Source organism: Salvelinus sp. IW2-2015, linkage group LG12, assembly GCF_002910315.2.
Source record: "Salvelinus sp. IW2-2015 linkage group LG12, ASM291031v2, whole genome shotgun sequence".
Taxonomy (NCBI): Eukaryota; Metazoa; Chordata; class Actinopteri; order Salmoniformes; family Salmonidae; genus Salvelinus; species Salvelinus sp. IW2-2015.
The window spans coordinates 10,519,507-10,537,475 of NC_036852.1; the positions used below are offsets into that span (position 1 = coordinate 10,519,507).

Consider the following 17,969-nt stretch of genomic DNA (forward strand, 5'->3'; position numbering starts at 1 on the left):
TACATGTCACATACAGATGCTACCCTTATGGATCTGATACGTGAGAGTTCTTGTCTGTCTATACTGTGTGCTGTCACGTAAAGTGTGAAGATCAACCAGTGAAATTACTATTTTGAGTATAAAAGTGTTGGAAAAGTACAATGTGTTCAGACTTGAGTAAAAGTAAATGCTATTCATCAAATTCGCCTTATATGTGCAAAACCAGATGGCCACAATTTACATTTTTTTCCTTTTGATTTAAGGACAGGCCAGCGGGCACACTTCCAATGCTGCACTGCTGCTAGTCACATGAAGTTGTACATGCCTTGATATTATGTTGTTTAGTATCCACTTTTTTGTTATTTTTACTATTTGAACACATGGAAATCATGTAGTAACCAAAGAAGTGCTAAACAAATCTAAATACATTTTACATTCTTCAAAGTAGCCACCCTTTGCACACGCTTGGCATTCTCTCAACCAGCTTCATGAGGTAGTCACCTGGAATGCATTTCAACTAACAGGTGCGCCTTGGTAAAAATTAATTTGTGGAATTTCTTTCCTTCTTAATGCRTTTGAGCCAATCAGTTGTGTTGTGACAAGGTAGGGGTGGTATACAGAATATATCCCTATTTAGTAAAAGACCAAGTCCATATTATGGCAAGAACAGCTCAAATAAGCAAAGAGAAATGACAGTCCATTACAGTGCAGTCGCAAAAACAATCAAGCTCTATGATGAAACTGGCACTCGTGAGGACCGCCACAGGAAAGGAAGACCCGGCGTTACCTCTGCTGCAGAGGATAAGTTCATTAGAGTTACCAGCCACAGAAATTGTAGACCAAATAAATGCTTCAGAGATCAAGTAACAGACATCACAACATCAACTGTTCAGAGACTGCGTGAATCAGGCCTTCATGGTCGAATTGCTGCAAAGAAACCACTACTAAAGGACACCAATAATAATAATAATAAGAAGAAGAGACTTGTTTGGGCCAATAAACACGAGCAATGAATATTAGACCGATGGAAATTTGTCCTTTGGTCTGATGAGTCCAAATTTGAGATTTCTGRTTCCAACCGCTGAGTCTTTRTAAGATGCAGAGTAGTTRAATGGATGATCTCCGCATGTGTGGTTCCCAAAGTGAAGCATGGAGGTGGTGTGATGGTGCTTTGCTGTCTGTGATTTATTTAGAATTCAAGACACACTTAACCAGCATGGCTACCACAGCATTCTGCAGCGATACGCCCATCGTTTGCGCTTAATTGGACGATCATTTGTTTTCAACAGGACAATGACACCCAAACACACCTCCAAGCTGGTAAGGCTATTTGACAAGAAGAGATGATGAGCGTGCTGCATCAGATGACCGCCTCCACAATCACCCGACCTCAACCCAATTGAGATGGTTTGGGATGCGTTGGACCGCAGCAAGGAAAAGCAGCACAAAGTCTATGCATATGTGGAACTCCTTCAAAGTCTGTTGGAAAAGCATTCCAGGTGTAAGCTGATTGAGAGAATGTCAAGAGTGTGCCAGTAAAGCTAATATTACATGTGTTATTTCATATACAAAAATAACAGAAAAACCCTGAAGTGAGCTTTTGAACTAGTATCGCATGTGCATGTATATATACACACAGTGCAAGTATTCAGACCCCTTGACCTTTTCCACATGATATTTAACCATTTTAGAACAGAGCTGTAACAATCTACACACAATACCCCATAATCAAGCGAACAGGTTTTTAACATTTTTGCAAAAAGTATTCAGACCCCTGCTTATGAGACTAAAAATTTGAGCTCAGGTGCATCCTGTTTCCCATTTTATGCAAATCTAAGGGAGAGCTAAAAGCAGTTCACACACCCTTGGGGTCTGCCATTGATTTACATTAGAAGTGCCCGCAATCCAAAGAAAGTGCTCAAGGCGCTAAATACTTAAAATGGACATCCATCATATATCTAACCATAGCTTTGATTGGACTGACATGTCAACATATAAAGTTTCAAAACCTTAGTCTAAGCCAGCATCAGTCATGAATCCACTTGACCATCTATCCAGTAAAACGTTTTAATTTCCTGGTCAAATGAAAGATGAAATTGATACAAAAGCGTATCAGGCTTCAGCAGCCTAATGACATAAAAGTTACCAATCACAAGTTAAAAAAATGTGGATTTATTATATATATATATATGTACTAAAAAATATTATATTAATATTTGGCCAAATTCAACCATTGAGTGTGTTTGGAAAGTAATCCACGTGGCTAACTGCAAATGCGTTTCAAAGGCCAATCCTCCTATTTTCTGCTGCCCTTGCTGACTCTATTCGTGGGGAGGGTGGTGGTCCAAGTCTGAGTTAAGGATCGTTCTAAAACAGTATTCAGCACCCATGGACTTTTCACATTTTGATACGTATAAGCCTGATTCTAAAATTGACTCAAATTGTGTTTTTCGCCCCGAATCTACATCACACTACCCCAATAATGACAGAAAGCAACACAACCAGGTTTTCGCTAATCTTATTAAACACTTTAAAAAGGTAATTCCAGACTCTTTACTCCAACTGTGTGTTAAGCATCTCTGGCAGTACCTACAGCGCCCGATCTTCTTGTAGAGTCTTCTTGTTGCGGTAGTGACGCCCACAAGCCTTGGACGACATCCCCTGTATTTGGGTTTCCTACCCATCTTCCTTGCAGATCCTCAAGCGCTGTGCTCAGTGTGAGGTGCGAGCGTTGCCTTGCTACACTATTTTCAGTTCTCTCCCAGAATGATTTCGTTCAGATCGTCAAGTCCCGGGTCTGTTGCGGCATTTGCAAAGGAACATTCAGAAGGACTTGTCCCAAAGCCACTCCTGCGTGTCTGGCGCTTCTACTTAGTCATGTCCGTTGGAAGGTTGACTAACCCTGCTCAGGACCCCTCAGACTAGGTGTTCAGCCCAACCGTCCTCTGTACTTTGCTCCGTTTCATCTTTGCCCTGACACGTCCTCCCAGTTCCTGCCGCTGAAAACATCCACAATGCTCACTGTAGGATTGGTGATATTTCCCTTCCTGACTGACCACTTGGCATGCAGTGACAAACCATCTTGGTTTTCATCAGGCACAGAGCAATCTATGTGTGCTCCCAGGTCGGAGAGTTCTAGGTGGCAACTTTTGGCAAATTGAAAGCGGGCTTGTCATGTGCCTTTTACTGAGCAGTGGCTTCCCGTCTGGCCACTACACCCATAAACTGGAGCCTGATTGGTGGAGTGATGCAGAGATGGGAGAACACAATCTTCCACAAAGGAATATTTACTGTTATATGTAGATGGCAGGAGCTCCACAAGAGGAATAGGAGCTCATAGCAGTTGAAAATTGAGGGTCTGTACTCAGCTCCGCCAAGTCAAAGCTCTGCTCCTTAACCCTTGCCCAAATAGCCTACAGCTGTGTCTGTCCAGAGCTCACTGGTGTGGGAAACAGAGCCCAGAATATTTTATTACAATGTTGCAAGTTCAAGCCTTCGGGCTGGACCAAGTTAATTAGTTGATACGTTCAAGTAGTTGCAGTCAGGCCATGCCGTTAGCCAATGTGATTCATAGGATTATTTTTGATCAGGATATTTTCTACCTGCAGGCCCTGCAATATTTAATTTGTTCGCTTTATGTAAGCTATTGTTTACATATAGAAGTTAATATCCTTTCCCTTCGTGATACCCCCTCCAAATTCGTGATATCCAATTGGACGTTACAGTCATACCGTACGGAGTTGCAGCCAATGGGACATGGGAGAGGCGAAGGTCGAGAGCCATGCGTTCTACGAAACCACTACCCCTGCCAAGCCAACTGCTTCTTGATACACTGCTCGCTTAACCCTGGCACATTGTCCAGCCACACCCAATGTGTCGAAAGAAAAATCGACGATTGGCAACCGTGTCAGCGTGCATGCATCAACCCGCCATCGTCGTCACTAGGCAAGACGGACAGGGACATCTCGGCCGGCCAAAACCTTCCCCCTAACCCACGGACGATGCTGGGCCAATTGTTCCCCTCATGGGTCTCCCCCGTCGCCCATGCAGTGTCTCTCAACCGCTGCATCACTCAGGAGCCAGAAGTAACTTTTTTAAGTTTGTTCATTTTCATAGATGTGAAGATGTTATAGAAATTAAATGAATCTGTTGCATGCAAACGTGCATATGAAAAGCCATAACTGGCAATCAGATCTTGTAGAAATTGTAAGATAAACTGGGCATTCCCACATGAGAAAGGTTGCCGATCCTCATGTAGCCTATTACCGGCCACTAAGCAAGTTTTAGGATAGTGGCAACATTTTCACGTTTGATGAAAAGCATGCCCAGAGTAAACTGCCTCCCTAACTCAGTCCCAGATTCTAATATATGCATATTATATTAGCATTGGATAGAAAAACACTCTTGAAGTTTCTAAAACTGTTTGAATCATGTCTGTGACTATAACAGAACTTATTGGCAGGCCAAAACCCTGAGGACAAAACATTCAGATTTTTTTTTTTTTTTTTGTTGAGGTCACCTTTTCAATGGGTTTCAATGGGAATCCAGATTTCTAAGGGACCTTCCTGCAGTTCCTATCGCTTCCAATGGATGTCAACAGTCTTTAGAAACTGTTGAGTTTCCTGAGAGAAATAAAGAAGTAGCCATGTTCAGAATGAGCCTCCAGTTAAAGTGACTGTTTGTTAGAGGCGCGTGACCAGAAAGCATGCTACACATTGTTTTCCTCCGGTATTGAACAAGATCATCCCAGTCCTTCAATTTTATAGATTATTACATAAAAAAAATACCACGTTGTGCAGTTGGAACCGGTTGTTTTCTGGATCAAACCGCCAAAATGGACATTGGTACAATTAATCGGACCTTGTGATTAATAGGTTACATGTTACGGAAAATGCACAGACAATAAAGCTACTCGGATGTCAGTATTGATGTGTCAACAGAAGAAGCTCGTCAAAATTAAGGCATGAATTATATCTTTATTCTGATTTTGTGTTGCGCCGGATGGGGAAGATAATTATGTTCTGTGATGTGTTAGTGGTCGTCATCCATCAAGATATAGCATGGTTGCTTCGCCGATAAAGCATTTAATCTGACCACTTTTGCTGGCGATCAACAAACAAGTGTATTGAATCTGATATTGAAATGTTATTTCAATGTAAGTTAAATTGTTTTGTTATATTGTATGTTAAAAGTATTTATTAATTTCCGTCTGGCTATTTTTCACTGGATGTTGCCAGGTGGAAAGCTACCGCGTCCCACATATCCCAGAGAGGTTAAGGGATAATGGCAGAAACTGCAAAAGTCAGCAGGAGAGTGAGAAGAAATGGTTGGTAGCGAGTTTAGAGGTTTTTTTCCCCTTCTGTTATCCAGATCTTTGGCTCCCTCTTGAGTCATTTGTCATTATTCATCAAACAGGTGCACTTAAAGCATCAGAAAAGCTCAATGCATATATTTGATTTAATATAAAACCCATGTGTGGCTCTGTATCGAATGTAAAAAAAATAAATATATATATATATATACACTAATACACACACAGGGGAGAGAACAAGTATTTGATACACTGCCGATTTTGCTATGTGAGAGGTCTGTAATTTTTTATCATAGGTAGACTTCAACTGTGAGAGACGGAATCTAAAACCCAGAAAATCACATTGTATGATTTTTTATAATTAATTTGCATTTTATTGCATGACATAAGTATTTGATACATCAGAAAAGCAGAACTTAATATTTGGTACAGAAACCTTTGTTTGCAATTACAGAGATCATACGTTTCCTGTAGTTCTTGACCAGGTTTGCACACACTGCAGCAGGGATTTTTGCCCACTCCTCCATACAGACCTTCTCCAGATCCTTCAGTTTCGAGGCTGTCGCTGGGGCAATACGGACTTTCAGCTCCCTCCAAAGATTTCTATTGGGTTCAGGTCTGGAGACTGGCTAGGCCACTCCAGGACCTTGAGATGCTTCTTCACGGAGCCACTCCTTAGTTGCCCCGGCTGTGTGTTCGGGTCGTTGTCATGCTGGAAGACCCAGCCACGACCCATCTTCAATGCTCTTACTGAGGAAGGAGGTGTGTTGGCCAAGATCTAGCGATACATGGCCCCATCCATCCTCCCCTCAATACGGTGCAGTCGTCCTGTCCCCTTTGCAGAAAAAAGCATCCCAAAGAATGATTTTCCACCTCCATGCTTCACGGTTGGGATGTGTTTCGTGGTTACTCATCCTTCTTCTTCCTCCAAACACGGCGAGTGGAGTTTAGACCAAAAAGCTCTATTTTTGTCTCAACAGACCACATGACCTTCTCCCATTCCTCCTCTAGATCATCCAGGTGATCATTGGCAAACCTCAGACGGGCCTGGACAATGCACTGGCTTGAGCATATGGTGTCAGGGGCACAGCTGGGGGCGTCTATAACAAGCAGCAACAGTGAGAGACTTATTTCTGGGAAGGTGGACTTTTAATTGGGCATAGACCTGGATAGCATGACAGAACTCTGCAAGCTAACTCCACCCCCTTTGGCAGTTCTATCTTGGTGGAAAATGTAGTTGGGGTGGAAATTTCTGAATTTGTGGTGGCCTTCCTAAGCCAGGATTCAGACACAGCTAGGACATCAGGGTTGCGGAGTGTGCTAAAGCAGTGAATAAAACAAACTTAGGGAAGAKGCTTCTAATGTTAGCTTCTTCCAACATCAAGCATTCGCTTTGAAAATGTTTTACTAAACTAGGCAAGTCAGTTAAGAACAAATTYTTATTTACAATGACGGACTACCCTGGCCAAACCATCTCCTAACCCGGACAACACTAGGCCAATTGTGCGCCGCCCTATGGGACACCCGATCACGACCGGTTGTGTTACAGCCCGGGATTGAACTAGGGTCTGTAGTGACGCCTCTAGCACTGAGATGCRGTGCCTTAGACCGCTGCGCCACTCGGGAGGCTTGGTAACAGAGAAATCCCTCCTGTATCAAGAGCCTTGCTGGCTAATATTTGTTTTGTGCGTGCAGCAAACTGGGTAGCATTTTTGAGTCATGTATAGTTTAGGTCAGAAACTGTACAAAATGTTCGCAACGCGATCGTTAGCATTTTCTATGGGATTTTACAGGTACTTGTTAGCATTGCTAACCTTTTGATTACAGAGTATCAGTGGGGTTTGAAAACAGCACCCCTTGTGTTCAGAGACGGTGTTACCAATTATGCCAGTATGGCACAAGGTCGGAATGAAAGTATAACATTCTGCATACCGCTCAAGCCTAGTACAAGTATTCTACCAACTGAGCCACAATGGAACAAGTCTACTATGTGAASTCAATGTATGATACATGTTTCCAAGAACTAGCTCCCCATACTGAGAAATAAGGTAATGCATAGGGTCAGCAGCATACCCTTGCAGTGATGCATTGCTTACCCGTCCCACATATCTTAGTGGGGCATTGAACACACAATTAATCAAGTGAGATTAAAATGCACACACACGGGAGAGATACACAAAACAAATCAAGTGTGAGAGAAACACGCCTGCACACACACACCCCCATGTTCCATTACTGTCACACACACAGTAGCCTATACGTCTCCTCCTGCGTCCCACAAATACAGGAAACCCACCCCAGGTAATGGTGGGGACAAGGAAACAGGAACTGGGAATAGCAGGGCACTGCCAAGAATAACCGACTCCTTCTTGACGCCACACACACGCTATGCTACTCACAGTTCAGCTAGTTATTTAGTTATTTAGTTCATGAAACAAAGTGGACCTTTTAGAGATAGATACTTCAAAACAACTGCAAACTATAAATCAACAACGCAATTTTGAGCAAGTGGATTAAAATCAAAGGCCAAATCAACATTTAGACCAGCACTGATTCAATTCTCCAAATGTCAGGTCATAGTTGATTGAAACTGTTGTAAAGCGATAYGCATAACTCCCTTCACAGTACATGTAGCAATGAATATACACAAGGCCAATATACAGRGGGACACTGTCGAGGGTTGAGCGAGGGAAGCGTTGGCCTGTCTTGGAGAAAAAGGCAGTAAAAAGACAGAGATAAGGAGGGAACGAAAAGGAGGAATGGGAGCAAGATATTGAATGAGGGAAGACTTAGGCCTGTTGCTTCTGAAGAAAGAGGCAGTGAAAAAACTTGAATAAGGGAGGAATGAAAGGAAGAAAGCGTGAGAGAGCAGAGACAGGAATATCTCTGGGAGGCGGCGCTCTAATTATAGCGCGGGTGCCAGGCGACCGGGGAGGGCACCGCTGCCACCAAAACACAGGAGGAGGAGGGAAGAGGGGGATAAGGAGGGAGGAGAGGAGGTGGGCAAGGCGGGTAGCTCAATCATTTCAAAAAGAGACCCAACATGGGAGAAAGAGGGATAATTGATGAGGTGAGGAATAATTGCTCAATTCCAGATCAACCCCTAGCCCCCTACTCCCTGTCGATCTGAGAGAACTGGATGGTTAGATCGGTACAATCAATATGGCTATATTTACACCCTAGCTAAATGAAAAGGTAAAAGTAAGCCATTACCAATACCTACCAAATGATTTCAGAAACAGTCAGCTCTATAGGAGTGTCTAGGCGTGTAGCCTGTACACGGTAGGGGCTAGGGGTTGATTTGGAATTCAGAAAATACATGTTTTAGAGTATTTATTTGATTGCTTTGGGAGACATTTGATCAAGTAGGACAAGTCAATCAAGAATAAAGGAGGCCGACTGAAGAAGGAGTGGCCATTTTGTAGTCAGAGGGACTAGTGTGTAGCATAATTCCTCAGACACATGCTGCTGTGTTTGTGTGATTATGTATTGGCGTTGTTGTGTAGAGTGAGCGTGCACGTGTGTCTAACTGTCTGTGTGTATGTCAGGAGCATGTTGCCATCGGACGTATTATTAATTAATATATCCACGTGGGCTCAATCAACGGGTCACACAGATCACTGTCCCATACGTCRATGTCAATCACATTGACCTTACTGCCCTCCCTCTTTTCTCTTTCCTTCGCGCTCTTACTCTCTGCAGCTATATGTTAACGGTGGACTATGTCTACATCCAAATGACACTGTACTCCTTATGTAGTGCACTACTTTTTACCAGAGCCMTATTGGAAAGGCGACATAAGGAATATGGTGCCATTTTGGACTAATTCTATAAAACTCYAAGCCACAGTGAGTCAGCCCGCTAAAAACTGAAATCATCACGAACGACCTCCACCAGGCTCTTTGACTGCGCTTGGTCGCTCAGATTATCAAGTTCCRGGTTTGTATGTGGGGACGTGAAGGTCACACACGACTCGCCATGGGCAGCGTCCATGACGGTGACACTGACAGTTAAGACGTGATCCACTGGCCTATTACAGGGCAGCGGTGGGGTTGCCATAGCAGCAGGGCTATAGGGCGCGTTCCAGGTCATCATTATTGCAGATGATCAGAACTCAAAGCCTAGAGAAGTGTTTAATGATTCAGGTGCTACTTTATTATGATAGAGTWGTCTTTTGAGATGTGCAGCATGACTGCAAAAAGACAACCTGGAACACACCCATTCTCTCCTGGTTGGAGGTGGGGTCCCTGATAACTCTCATCCAGGTTTCATTGGGGAGCATTGGAATGGAGCAGCACCTGCACAGAACCACTGATCTGTATAGATGAGGGATTGTGAAATTGCTTCACAATCGAGCCCATCCTGATGTTGTGAGAGCCTCTAAATGTGGTCTGTACCAGACACTGCTGCACATTTCATATCAGATGATACCGTGATATCATGATATATTTGCTCTGTAAAGCGCTTCATGGTCGTGTTCATTAGGACACAACGTCGCAAAATGTTTTGCAACAGAATGTGAAAACAAACATCTCTCATTGGACAAATTCAGGTACTGTTTCACTCCATTTCATGCCAACTGAACACAGCCCATGGCCAGCAAGATAGAGATAACCAGCCATGGATGCTATCTGAAAGGCCAGGTTACAGCGCACAAAGCCAGCCTTACACCACCATGCCAGGTGTTTTCACCGATCAGCTCTCCTGAAAACCTGCCATGCCATTAAAGGGATAGGTGACATGACCTTTTCAGACAAACATTACTTAAAAGGTGAGGATRTCCMGTGTGGCTACATGGGAGAGAAAGAGGGTACAAAATACAACAAATCCTGAAAGGGGAGGAACATCCCAACGTGGGGAGAACAACATAACAAACGTACCATGACAACGCCATAAAGGGCCAGGAATTTCTATCTGGCAGGCAGAAAAAGAGGCACCGCCACCAAAACATAAAAAGGGGCTTAAAATGGAGGATGGTTGGCATGKCTTGAAAAACATCTCAAAACAGAGACAATGAATGGCACACAACAAACCATTACAAGGGTAGGAATTGTAGACTGTAACAGAGCTAATTGTCCCTTTAAAGCRCTATTGGAAACTGGCGCTTTAAATGGATGGTTGGATGAAGCTGCAACATGAGCAGTGGATGCCAAAGGGAGACAATGGGTATAATGTACTCTAATGGGTGYGAGGCTGTGTTGCCCTGGGCTTGAATGACTGCAGTGCATTGACAGACTGCCTGGGTTGCTYTTCGACCAATTTTTCAAGGATGGGAAAGTGAAATTCTGCTCCTCCTGTATAGAGGTCGGATTAACAAGAGAGCCCTGCCCTCTGTGTCCTTACACTGTTCAATTTTGTGGGTTATACATGTGTATACCAAGTAATAAAGCATTATAAACTACGTCAGATTTCTTTTCAATTATTGACAACCCACAATATGGGAAATACAAACTAACTATGAACTTCTGTATTGGGAGGTTTGAAAATCAACCTCATAGCCTATTTGGCATTTAATTGACTGAAATGATCTTAATATGTTGAAATATCACCAACACCCTTTGGCTATATTGAACTAAGATCAAGAACTGATACATATAGTCAGAAACATTAGGGGTAATACATATAACAACTAGCTATGTTAAAGGTGTATGGATGTGAGAAGGCCTAGTAAAACCTGAGTGACATTGACATACTGAACTTGAGGTGTGTGAAGAGTAATGTTTGTGTGGGTAGCCTAGCTAGCCCACAGACCCGCATCGACCTGTTACAAGTATCACCCATATCAAATGTATCCGCTTACTGCCTGGTATCRTTTGTTAAAATTCAAACCGCAGTACCCACACACAGGCATACCAAATGTAGCAACGCAGCAGCAATTGCAGTGTACCGTTTGTGTTACACTGTAACACTATAAGAACGTCGTGAAAGAGCAATTGTTGTCTCTCTCTTTACAAGGCCACATTCACACCKACATGGCATAGCGCCTGAGAGAGTGATCGGTGATTGTGTGCAACATCTCCACACCAGGGCCATTTCCAGACAACKCATGACTTTAACAGACATTTTAGCAGGGTATTTTCTTGAAACGGTTAGATAAGTTGTGATAAATAAAATAAAAACTGGAAGCCAGCCTATCGGTTGAAATGTTAACCTAATGGTTCCCGCGAGAGACCGTGTCCCTGCGTTCCGAGCCTCTGGGTTCATGGAATGCTGCAGTGCACCGCCGCCATCTTACTTCTGTCTCACTACATTATCTTTATTCTCTAGCTTAACATGAAACAGGTTGACGTAGGGAAAACATAGGCGATTTTACCCTTATCCATGGGCGCGATGTGCAGAATTAATGGGTCATAGGTCTACTCGTTGGCTCTTTTTAGGGAGTAGCCYGTGTCTTTAGGCTACAGAAAGCTAMATCTAAGGTAAAGAATAACCCACTTTAACGTTAGATGTTTACTTTCACGCCCACCACCAAAATATACCATCGAGCCATGAAAAAACACTACACAAGTTGCTACAAAATGGTGATCAYATTACCCATAATCTCCGGATACAACAATCAATATTGCCACTACAAACCTGTTTAGACTAGGCTGTGTTTTGAAGTGCAATTATGCACAGAAACAAAAAATCACGTTCGTTTACATAGGTTACACAGGAATCTCAGCCGTAGCCTARATAGAAAGACCTGATGAAGCATTCCATTCTGTGCAAAACAAATGTAATTATTTCTCATCTTGAATTATGAAAAATAAAACTTATCCATAGGCTATAAAACTAGATTTCAATTCAAGCAATGGCAGAAATATAGCAGTTTATAACAGCACTGGGCAAAGGGGGATCTAAACACTGGCTATTCTACTTCTATGATTTCGAGTCAGACTAAATTCGATAAAAGCTGTCCAACATATATTCAGGCGTGGAATATGATCACAGCCTTGCTGAATGTCTGGTTTMATTTTGTTCTATTCATGCGTAATTAGCCCCCATGGTTTGGAATCACCCGGCTGCTCGCTCCCGCTATAGCAGCGGAAGAGAAGAAATAGCCATGGAGCTCAGCCTTGTCCCGATCCCGTCTTTCTTTCCCCAGTTTCTTACCTCAACTGCTAACGCCGTGGTCGCAACAACCAGCAGCAACAAAGCCATACGGTCCCCCATACCGTATTATTGTCACAACGCGTCCTATGTATGGTGTATTGGGGTTTATTCTATGTTCCGTCGGTATGTATTCAGAGCTCGTCTCCGTGGCAGTGCCGCTGACTGTGTTTGTTTAATGGGGAACGATACCGAGGCWGCTCGAGCGCCAAGTCACCTGACCGGACAACGAATGAACGGAATTATTAGGGAGAGGCCCAAAACATCTGAGGATAGCTCTGGGTGTGGTCCCGATGGGGGCTAAACACTGAATTTAGCATTTTTCAAACACCTGAAACAGATTTTCCTGCAATCTAGAGCCATAATAATTATGCTTAATTCTATGTAATATATATATATATATACAGTACCAGTCAAAAGTTTCGACATATCGCTTATTCTAGGGTTTTTATTTTTTACTATTTTCTACATTGTAGAATAATAGTGAAGACATAAAAACTATGAAATAACACATATGGAATCATGTAGTAACCAAAACAGAGTTAAATAAATAAAAATATATTTTAGATTCTTCAAAGTAGCCACCCTTTGCCTTGGTGACAGCTTTGCACAAGCTTGGCATTCTCTCAACCAGCTTCAGGAGGTAGTCACCTGGAATGCATTTCAATTAACAGGTGTGCTTTGTTAAAAGTACATTTGTGGAATTTCTTTCCTTAATGCGTTTGAGCCAATCAGTTGTGTTGTGACAAGGTAGGGGTGGTATACAAAAGATAGCCCTATTTGGTAAAAGACTGTCCATATTATGGCAAGAACAGCTCAAATAAGCAAAGAGAAAYGACAGTCCATCATTACTTTAAGACATGAAGGTCAGTCAATCAAAGAACTTTGAAAGTTACTTCAAGTGCAGTTGCAAAAACCATCAAACGCTATGATAAAACTGGCTCTCATGAGGACTGCCACAGGAAAGTCAATCAAAGAACTTCGAAAGTTACTCTCTATAAGTTCATTAGGGTTACCAGCCTCAGAAATCTGCAATTAACTGCACCTCAGATTGCAACCCAAATAAATGCTTCACAGAGTTCAAGTAACAGGCACATCTCAAAATCAACTGTTCAGAGGAGACTGCATGAATCAGGCCTTCATGGTCGAATTGCTGCAAATAACCACTACTAAAGGACACCAATAATAAGAAGAGACTTGCTTGGGCCAATAAACATGAGCAATGGACATTAGACCGGTGGATATCTGTTCTTTGGTCTGAAGATTTTTGGTTCCAACCTCCGTGTCTTTGTGAGACGCAGAGTAGGTGAATGGATGATCTCAGCATGTGTGGTTCCCACCGTGAAGCAAGGAGGAAGTATGATAGCGTGGGGATGCTTTGCTGGTGACACTGTCTGTGATTTATTTAGAATTCAAGGCACACTTAACCAGCATGGCTACCACAGCATTCTGCAACGATATGCCATCCCATCTGGTTTTCCCTTAGTGGGACTGTCATTTSTTTTTCAACAGGACAATGACACAACACACCTCCAAGCTGTGTAAGGGCTATTTGGCCAAGAAGGGGAGTGATGGAGTGCTGCATCAGATGACCTGGCCTCCACAATCACCCGACCTCAACTTAATTGAGATGGTTTGGGATGAGTTGGACCGCAGAGTGTAGGAAAAGCACCCAACAAGTGCTCCGCATATGTGGGAACTCCTTCAAGACTGTTGGAAAAGCATTCCAGGTGAAGCTGGTTGAGAGAATGCCAAGWGCTTTTGGGACAGCAAAACATTAAATATTCTGTTGCAAGTATTGAACCCTGCCAAATAATTACTAGTCAGATGCACTAACCTCAACCCTAGCATACATGTATTTTGAAATATCTTAATATATCAATACAGTGCAAGTTTCTTGAGTACAAAAGAGTGCATTTTCCACAGCCTGCCAAGAGATTGAATCATGCAACCCTTAGGGTTAGCAAATTACCTCAACAGGCTACTTGTGCGAGAAGRCAGAGCGGATTGATGCTGGTTGATGAATTTGACAATGAATGTACGAGGGAAGTACTATTTTCTCAAACAGAGGTGACTGAATTAATGTTCAGGATTATTGATAATCATTGTTGAAATAGTAATCAAGTATAATTTCAAAACATGAACATAAAAACAGGTAATAATAAACATGAATCATCATTATCAGGGGCGCAACTTTCACTGGGGACGGTGGAGACATGTCCCCCCCACATTCTGAAATTGCATTTTTGTCCCCCCCAGTTTTATCATTGGAATGTGATGCGGACGCCTCCGAGCGGTATAGAAGGCTGTTTGGAGTGTTTATCCGACTGGAAAAAAAGTTGTGTCCCACCCACTTATAAAACCAAAGTTGCACCCCTGATCATTATATTAATTCACAGTAATCTGTTGAATACTTTTCAGTCCTTCCTCTTGCATTAGCAGTGTGGAAAGGGACAGAAAAAATGTGTGCAGGAGTTTTCCTGTGCAGGGCAGTGGTTGTAATCCAGAGAATAACTAATCTTCTGAAATTAATTTGTTGGTCTTTATGCTGCCATCTATTGGAATAATTATTAATTGCAGTAATACAGAATAAGTGTATATCCTTACTAATGTCGTTATTACTCAGACTTGCAAAATATAAAATGTTATATTTAATTTGATCAGTTACAACGAAAATAACCATTTATACGCATAACAATAAACAATGAAACTAGAAAACCAAAAACACCTTACATTTAGTATAAAAAAAAACTGCTCTTAGAACATTCAGACTGCCATTGTTTGGGGATAAATAGGATATTGTCTGTCTATTCTCTCAAATTATCTAAAAATTGTATGTATTTTCTGGGTTTGAAGTCCTACACCATTTTAATTCGCGACGATATCTCTCTTTGTAAGATGTAAGGCTGGCAGCAGTCATTGTCATATAAGCTAGCATGTAAAATGTCAGAATTACACATTACTGTTGGAATTCCGAAGACTGCCCCAATGTTTGCCTATGAGAAAATTCTCTTCACGGACATGTCTGTCTATTGTGCCAAATATCTCACACAGTATCATAGCAGACATGCCCTCGCTGTGAGCATTCCTATGAATGGACAGTCAGCCACTTTATTGGCAAGTATCCGGCAGGCAACCTTCGCAGCTGCTTGTCACAGGGCTATATTTGTCTTATTCTCTACTTCTTGGGTGAATATAATGTCCTGGACATAACCTAGCCTGAGTGGAACCAGCCTGTCACGCATTCTATTTCCCTTCACATTTTATGATATTGAAGTGAAATAGAAAGGTGAACGCAGCGATCAGGTTGGTTCTACCAGGATAATCATAACCGACATTGATAATGTAATCAGTGCTCTGTGTGTGTGTGTGTGTGTGTGACCGACCATTATCTTTGACGAGGGCCAGGTATCAGGATAAAGGTAAGACCCAGATGCAGACCGTGTCGAAGTAACAATGTTTATTACAGCAACAGGGGCAAAAGTACAGGACGGGCAGGCAGGCTCAGGTCAGGCAGAGGTTGTAATCCAGAGGTGGGGCAAAGGTCAAAACCAGGAGACGAGAAAAGAGGGAAAAGCAAGCGCTGATACAAAAACGCTAGTTGATTTGACAAACAAGATAAACTGGCAACAGACATAACAGGGAACACAGTTTAAAATACACAGGGAATAATGGGGAAGATGGGCGACACCTGGAGCGGGGGTGGAGACAATCACAAAGACAGGTGAAACAGATTAGGGTGTGACACCAGGAGCTGATCTACTCTGCTATGCCCATTAATGGGGCTCTGGGAAAGATGTCACCTCCAGCCTCAGCTCCTGCCTGCTTACCAATGGTCGTTGATAGGGAGAACGGAATTAGTAGGCTTAGTCTGACCTGTTCAAACTTCAACATAGTATGTTTGTGTGTCAGATATACGTATCCCTAACTGCCATTGTGATAAGAACAGTGACTGGTGTATGTTTTCAAAGATGCAGAGAGAACTGGCACTCAACACAATCCACAATGAGGTGATTACTAATAATACAGTAACATCAGAAATGCCAGTAATAGCAACACCCTTTTTCATTTCATCTGTCACTGGTGAACTCTGCCTCAACTCTGCTATTTCTACAGATGGACTAGAGATGCTTATTTCCACGGCAGCCTCAGTCGTTTGATGGGAGACCATAATTGGGTAGGTTTTAATCTGACCATGTTCAAACTTCAACATAGTACATGTTTGTGTATCAGATATGAATATCACAACTGCCATTGGTAAGTAAACAGTGACTATGTGTGTATGTGTTCACAGAAAACATGTATGGAGCCAGCACATGGAGACTTGCAAGATGTGATGAAGTCCAGACTGACAGACAGGCTTGATACTGATGTCTCTGAATGAGAGACACAACTTTTACTTGTATTGAATATTTTTATCAGTTGAATGGTATCAGTCAAAATGGGAGGGAAAAGGGGAGAGGAGTAAAGGAGAGGGGAAGGGACCCTGTGTATTCTGCACCAGGATCAGGGAACTTCTGTTGTGTATGAGACACCACACAGGAAGGTATGACCTCTGTGACTGCCATGGGGGCCCGCAATAAAACTGCCATGGGGGCGTGCAGAGAGCTGGATGGAATGGTCCACTCAAAGTGGGTGAGCGGCTGTAGCGACCAGGATGGGGCCCCCCGATGACCCAGGTCGACCAGGAGAGAGGAAACGGTGGATGGAGACGACTACAAGAATGGCCCTGGCTGCTAGCTAGAAGGTATTGGAGGCCTTTATGTTCAAGGGGACTTTGTTGGTTGTTTTGAGTAAATGTTTTTTTTAATTRTTTTTGCTAACCGGTGTGTGAAACATAATATTGCACGTATGTMATTTTGCAGTGTTTTCACTCACTAGTGTGAGGAAACACTAATTTTAAAGTGGGTGAGAATGTCACAGGTGCCACTACTTTCCATGTGTAACAATCAAGCATTCCTATTGCATGGTTAACGTATCATGTGAYTTTGAATTGTGTACTTTAATCACTCTGTTTTTGTCTTTCAGGCAGCCACCCACAGGAAGGGGTGTAGTCCAGAGGCATGGTGGATCCTTGTTGCWACAAAGCTTATGACGTGCCACTGGCATTAAACAAAGCCTGTGTGTACATACATGTATGCTGATGATTCAACCATACGTGTCAGCAGCCACAGCTAATGAAGTCACTGAATCTCTTAACAAGGAGTTGCAGTCCGTTTTGGAATGGGTGGCCAGAAATAGACTGGCCCTGAGAGTCTCTAAATCTAAGAGCATTGTACTTGGTACAAATCATTCCCTAAGCTCTAGACCTCAACTGAATCTGGTAATGAATGGTGTGGCTGTTGAACAAGTTAAGGAGACTAAATGACTTGGTGTTACCTTAGATTGTAAACTGTCATGGTCAAAACATAGATTCAATGGTTGTAAAGATGGGGAGAGGCTTTTTGTTGTTGACACCACTCTCAAAAAAGCAAGTCCTGCAGGCTCTAGTTTTGGCTTATCTTGATTATTGTCCAGTAATGTGGTCAAGTGCTGCAAATAAATACATAGTTAAGCTGCAGCTGGCCCAGAACAGAGTGGCATGTTT

The 17,969-nt window shown here is 42.6% G+C and overlaps 1 protein-coding gene across 1 annotated transcript in view; it reads right to left on the reverse strand.

The window, feature by feature from the left end:
- The window catches only part of appa (amyloid beta (A4) precursor protein a), a 40,100-nt gene extending 27,523 nt beyond the window's left edge, over positions 1 to 12,577 (reverse strand). Inside the window, 1 exon segment of the mRNA XM_070445857.1 lies at positions 12,386 to 12,577. Coding sequence (XP_070301958.1) covers positions 12,386 to 12,445 — 60 coding nt within the window. The 5' untranslated portion in view covers positions 12,446 to 12,577.
- Between the last annotated feature and the right edge of the window lie 5,392 nt (positions 12,578 to 17,969).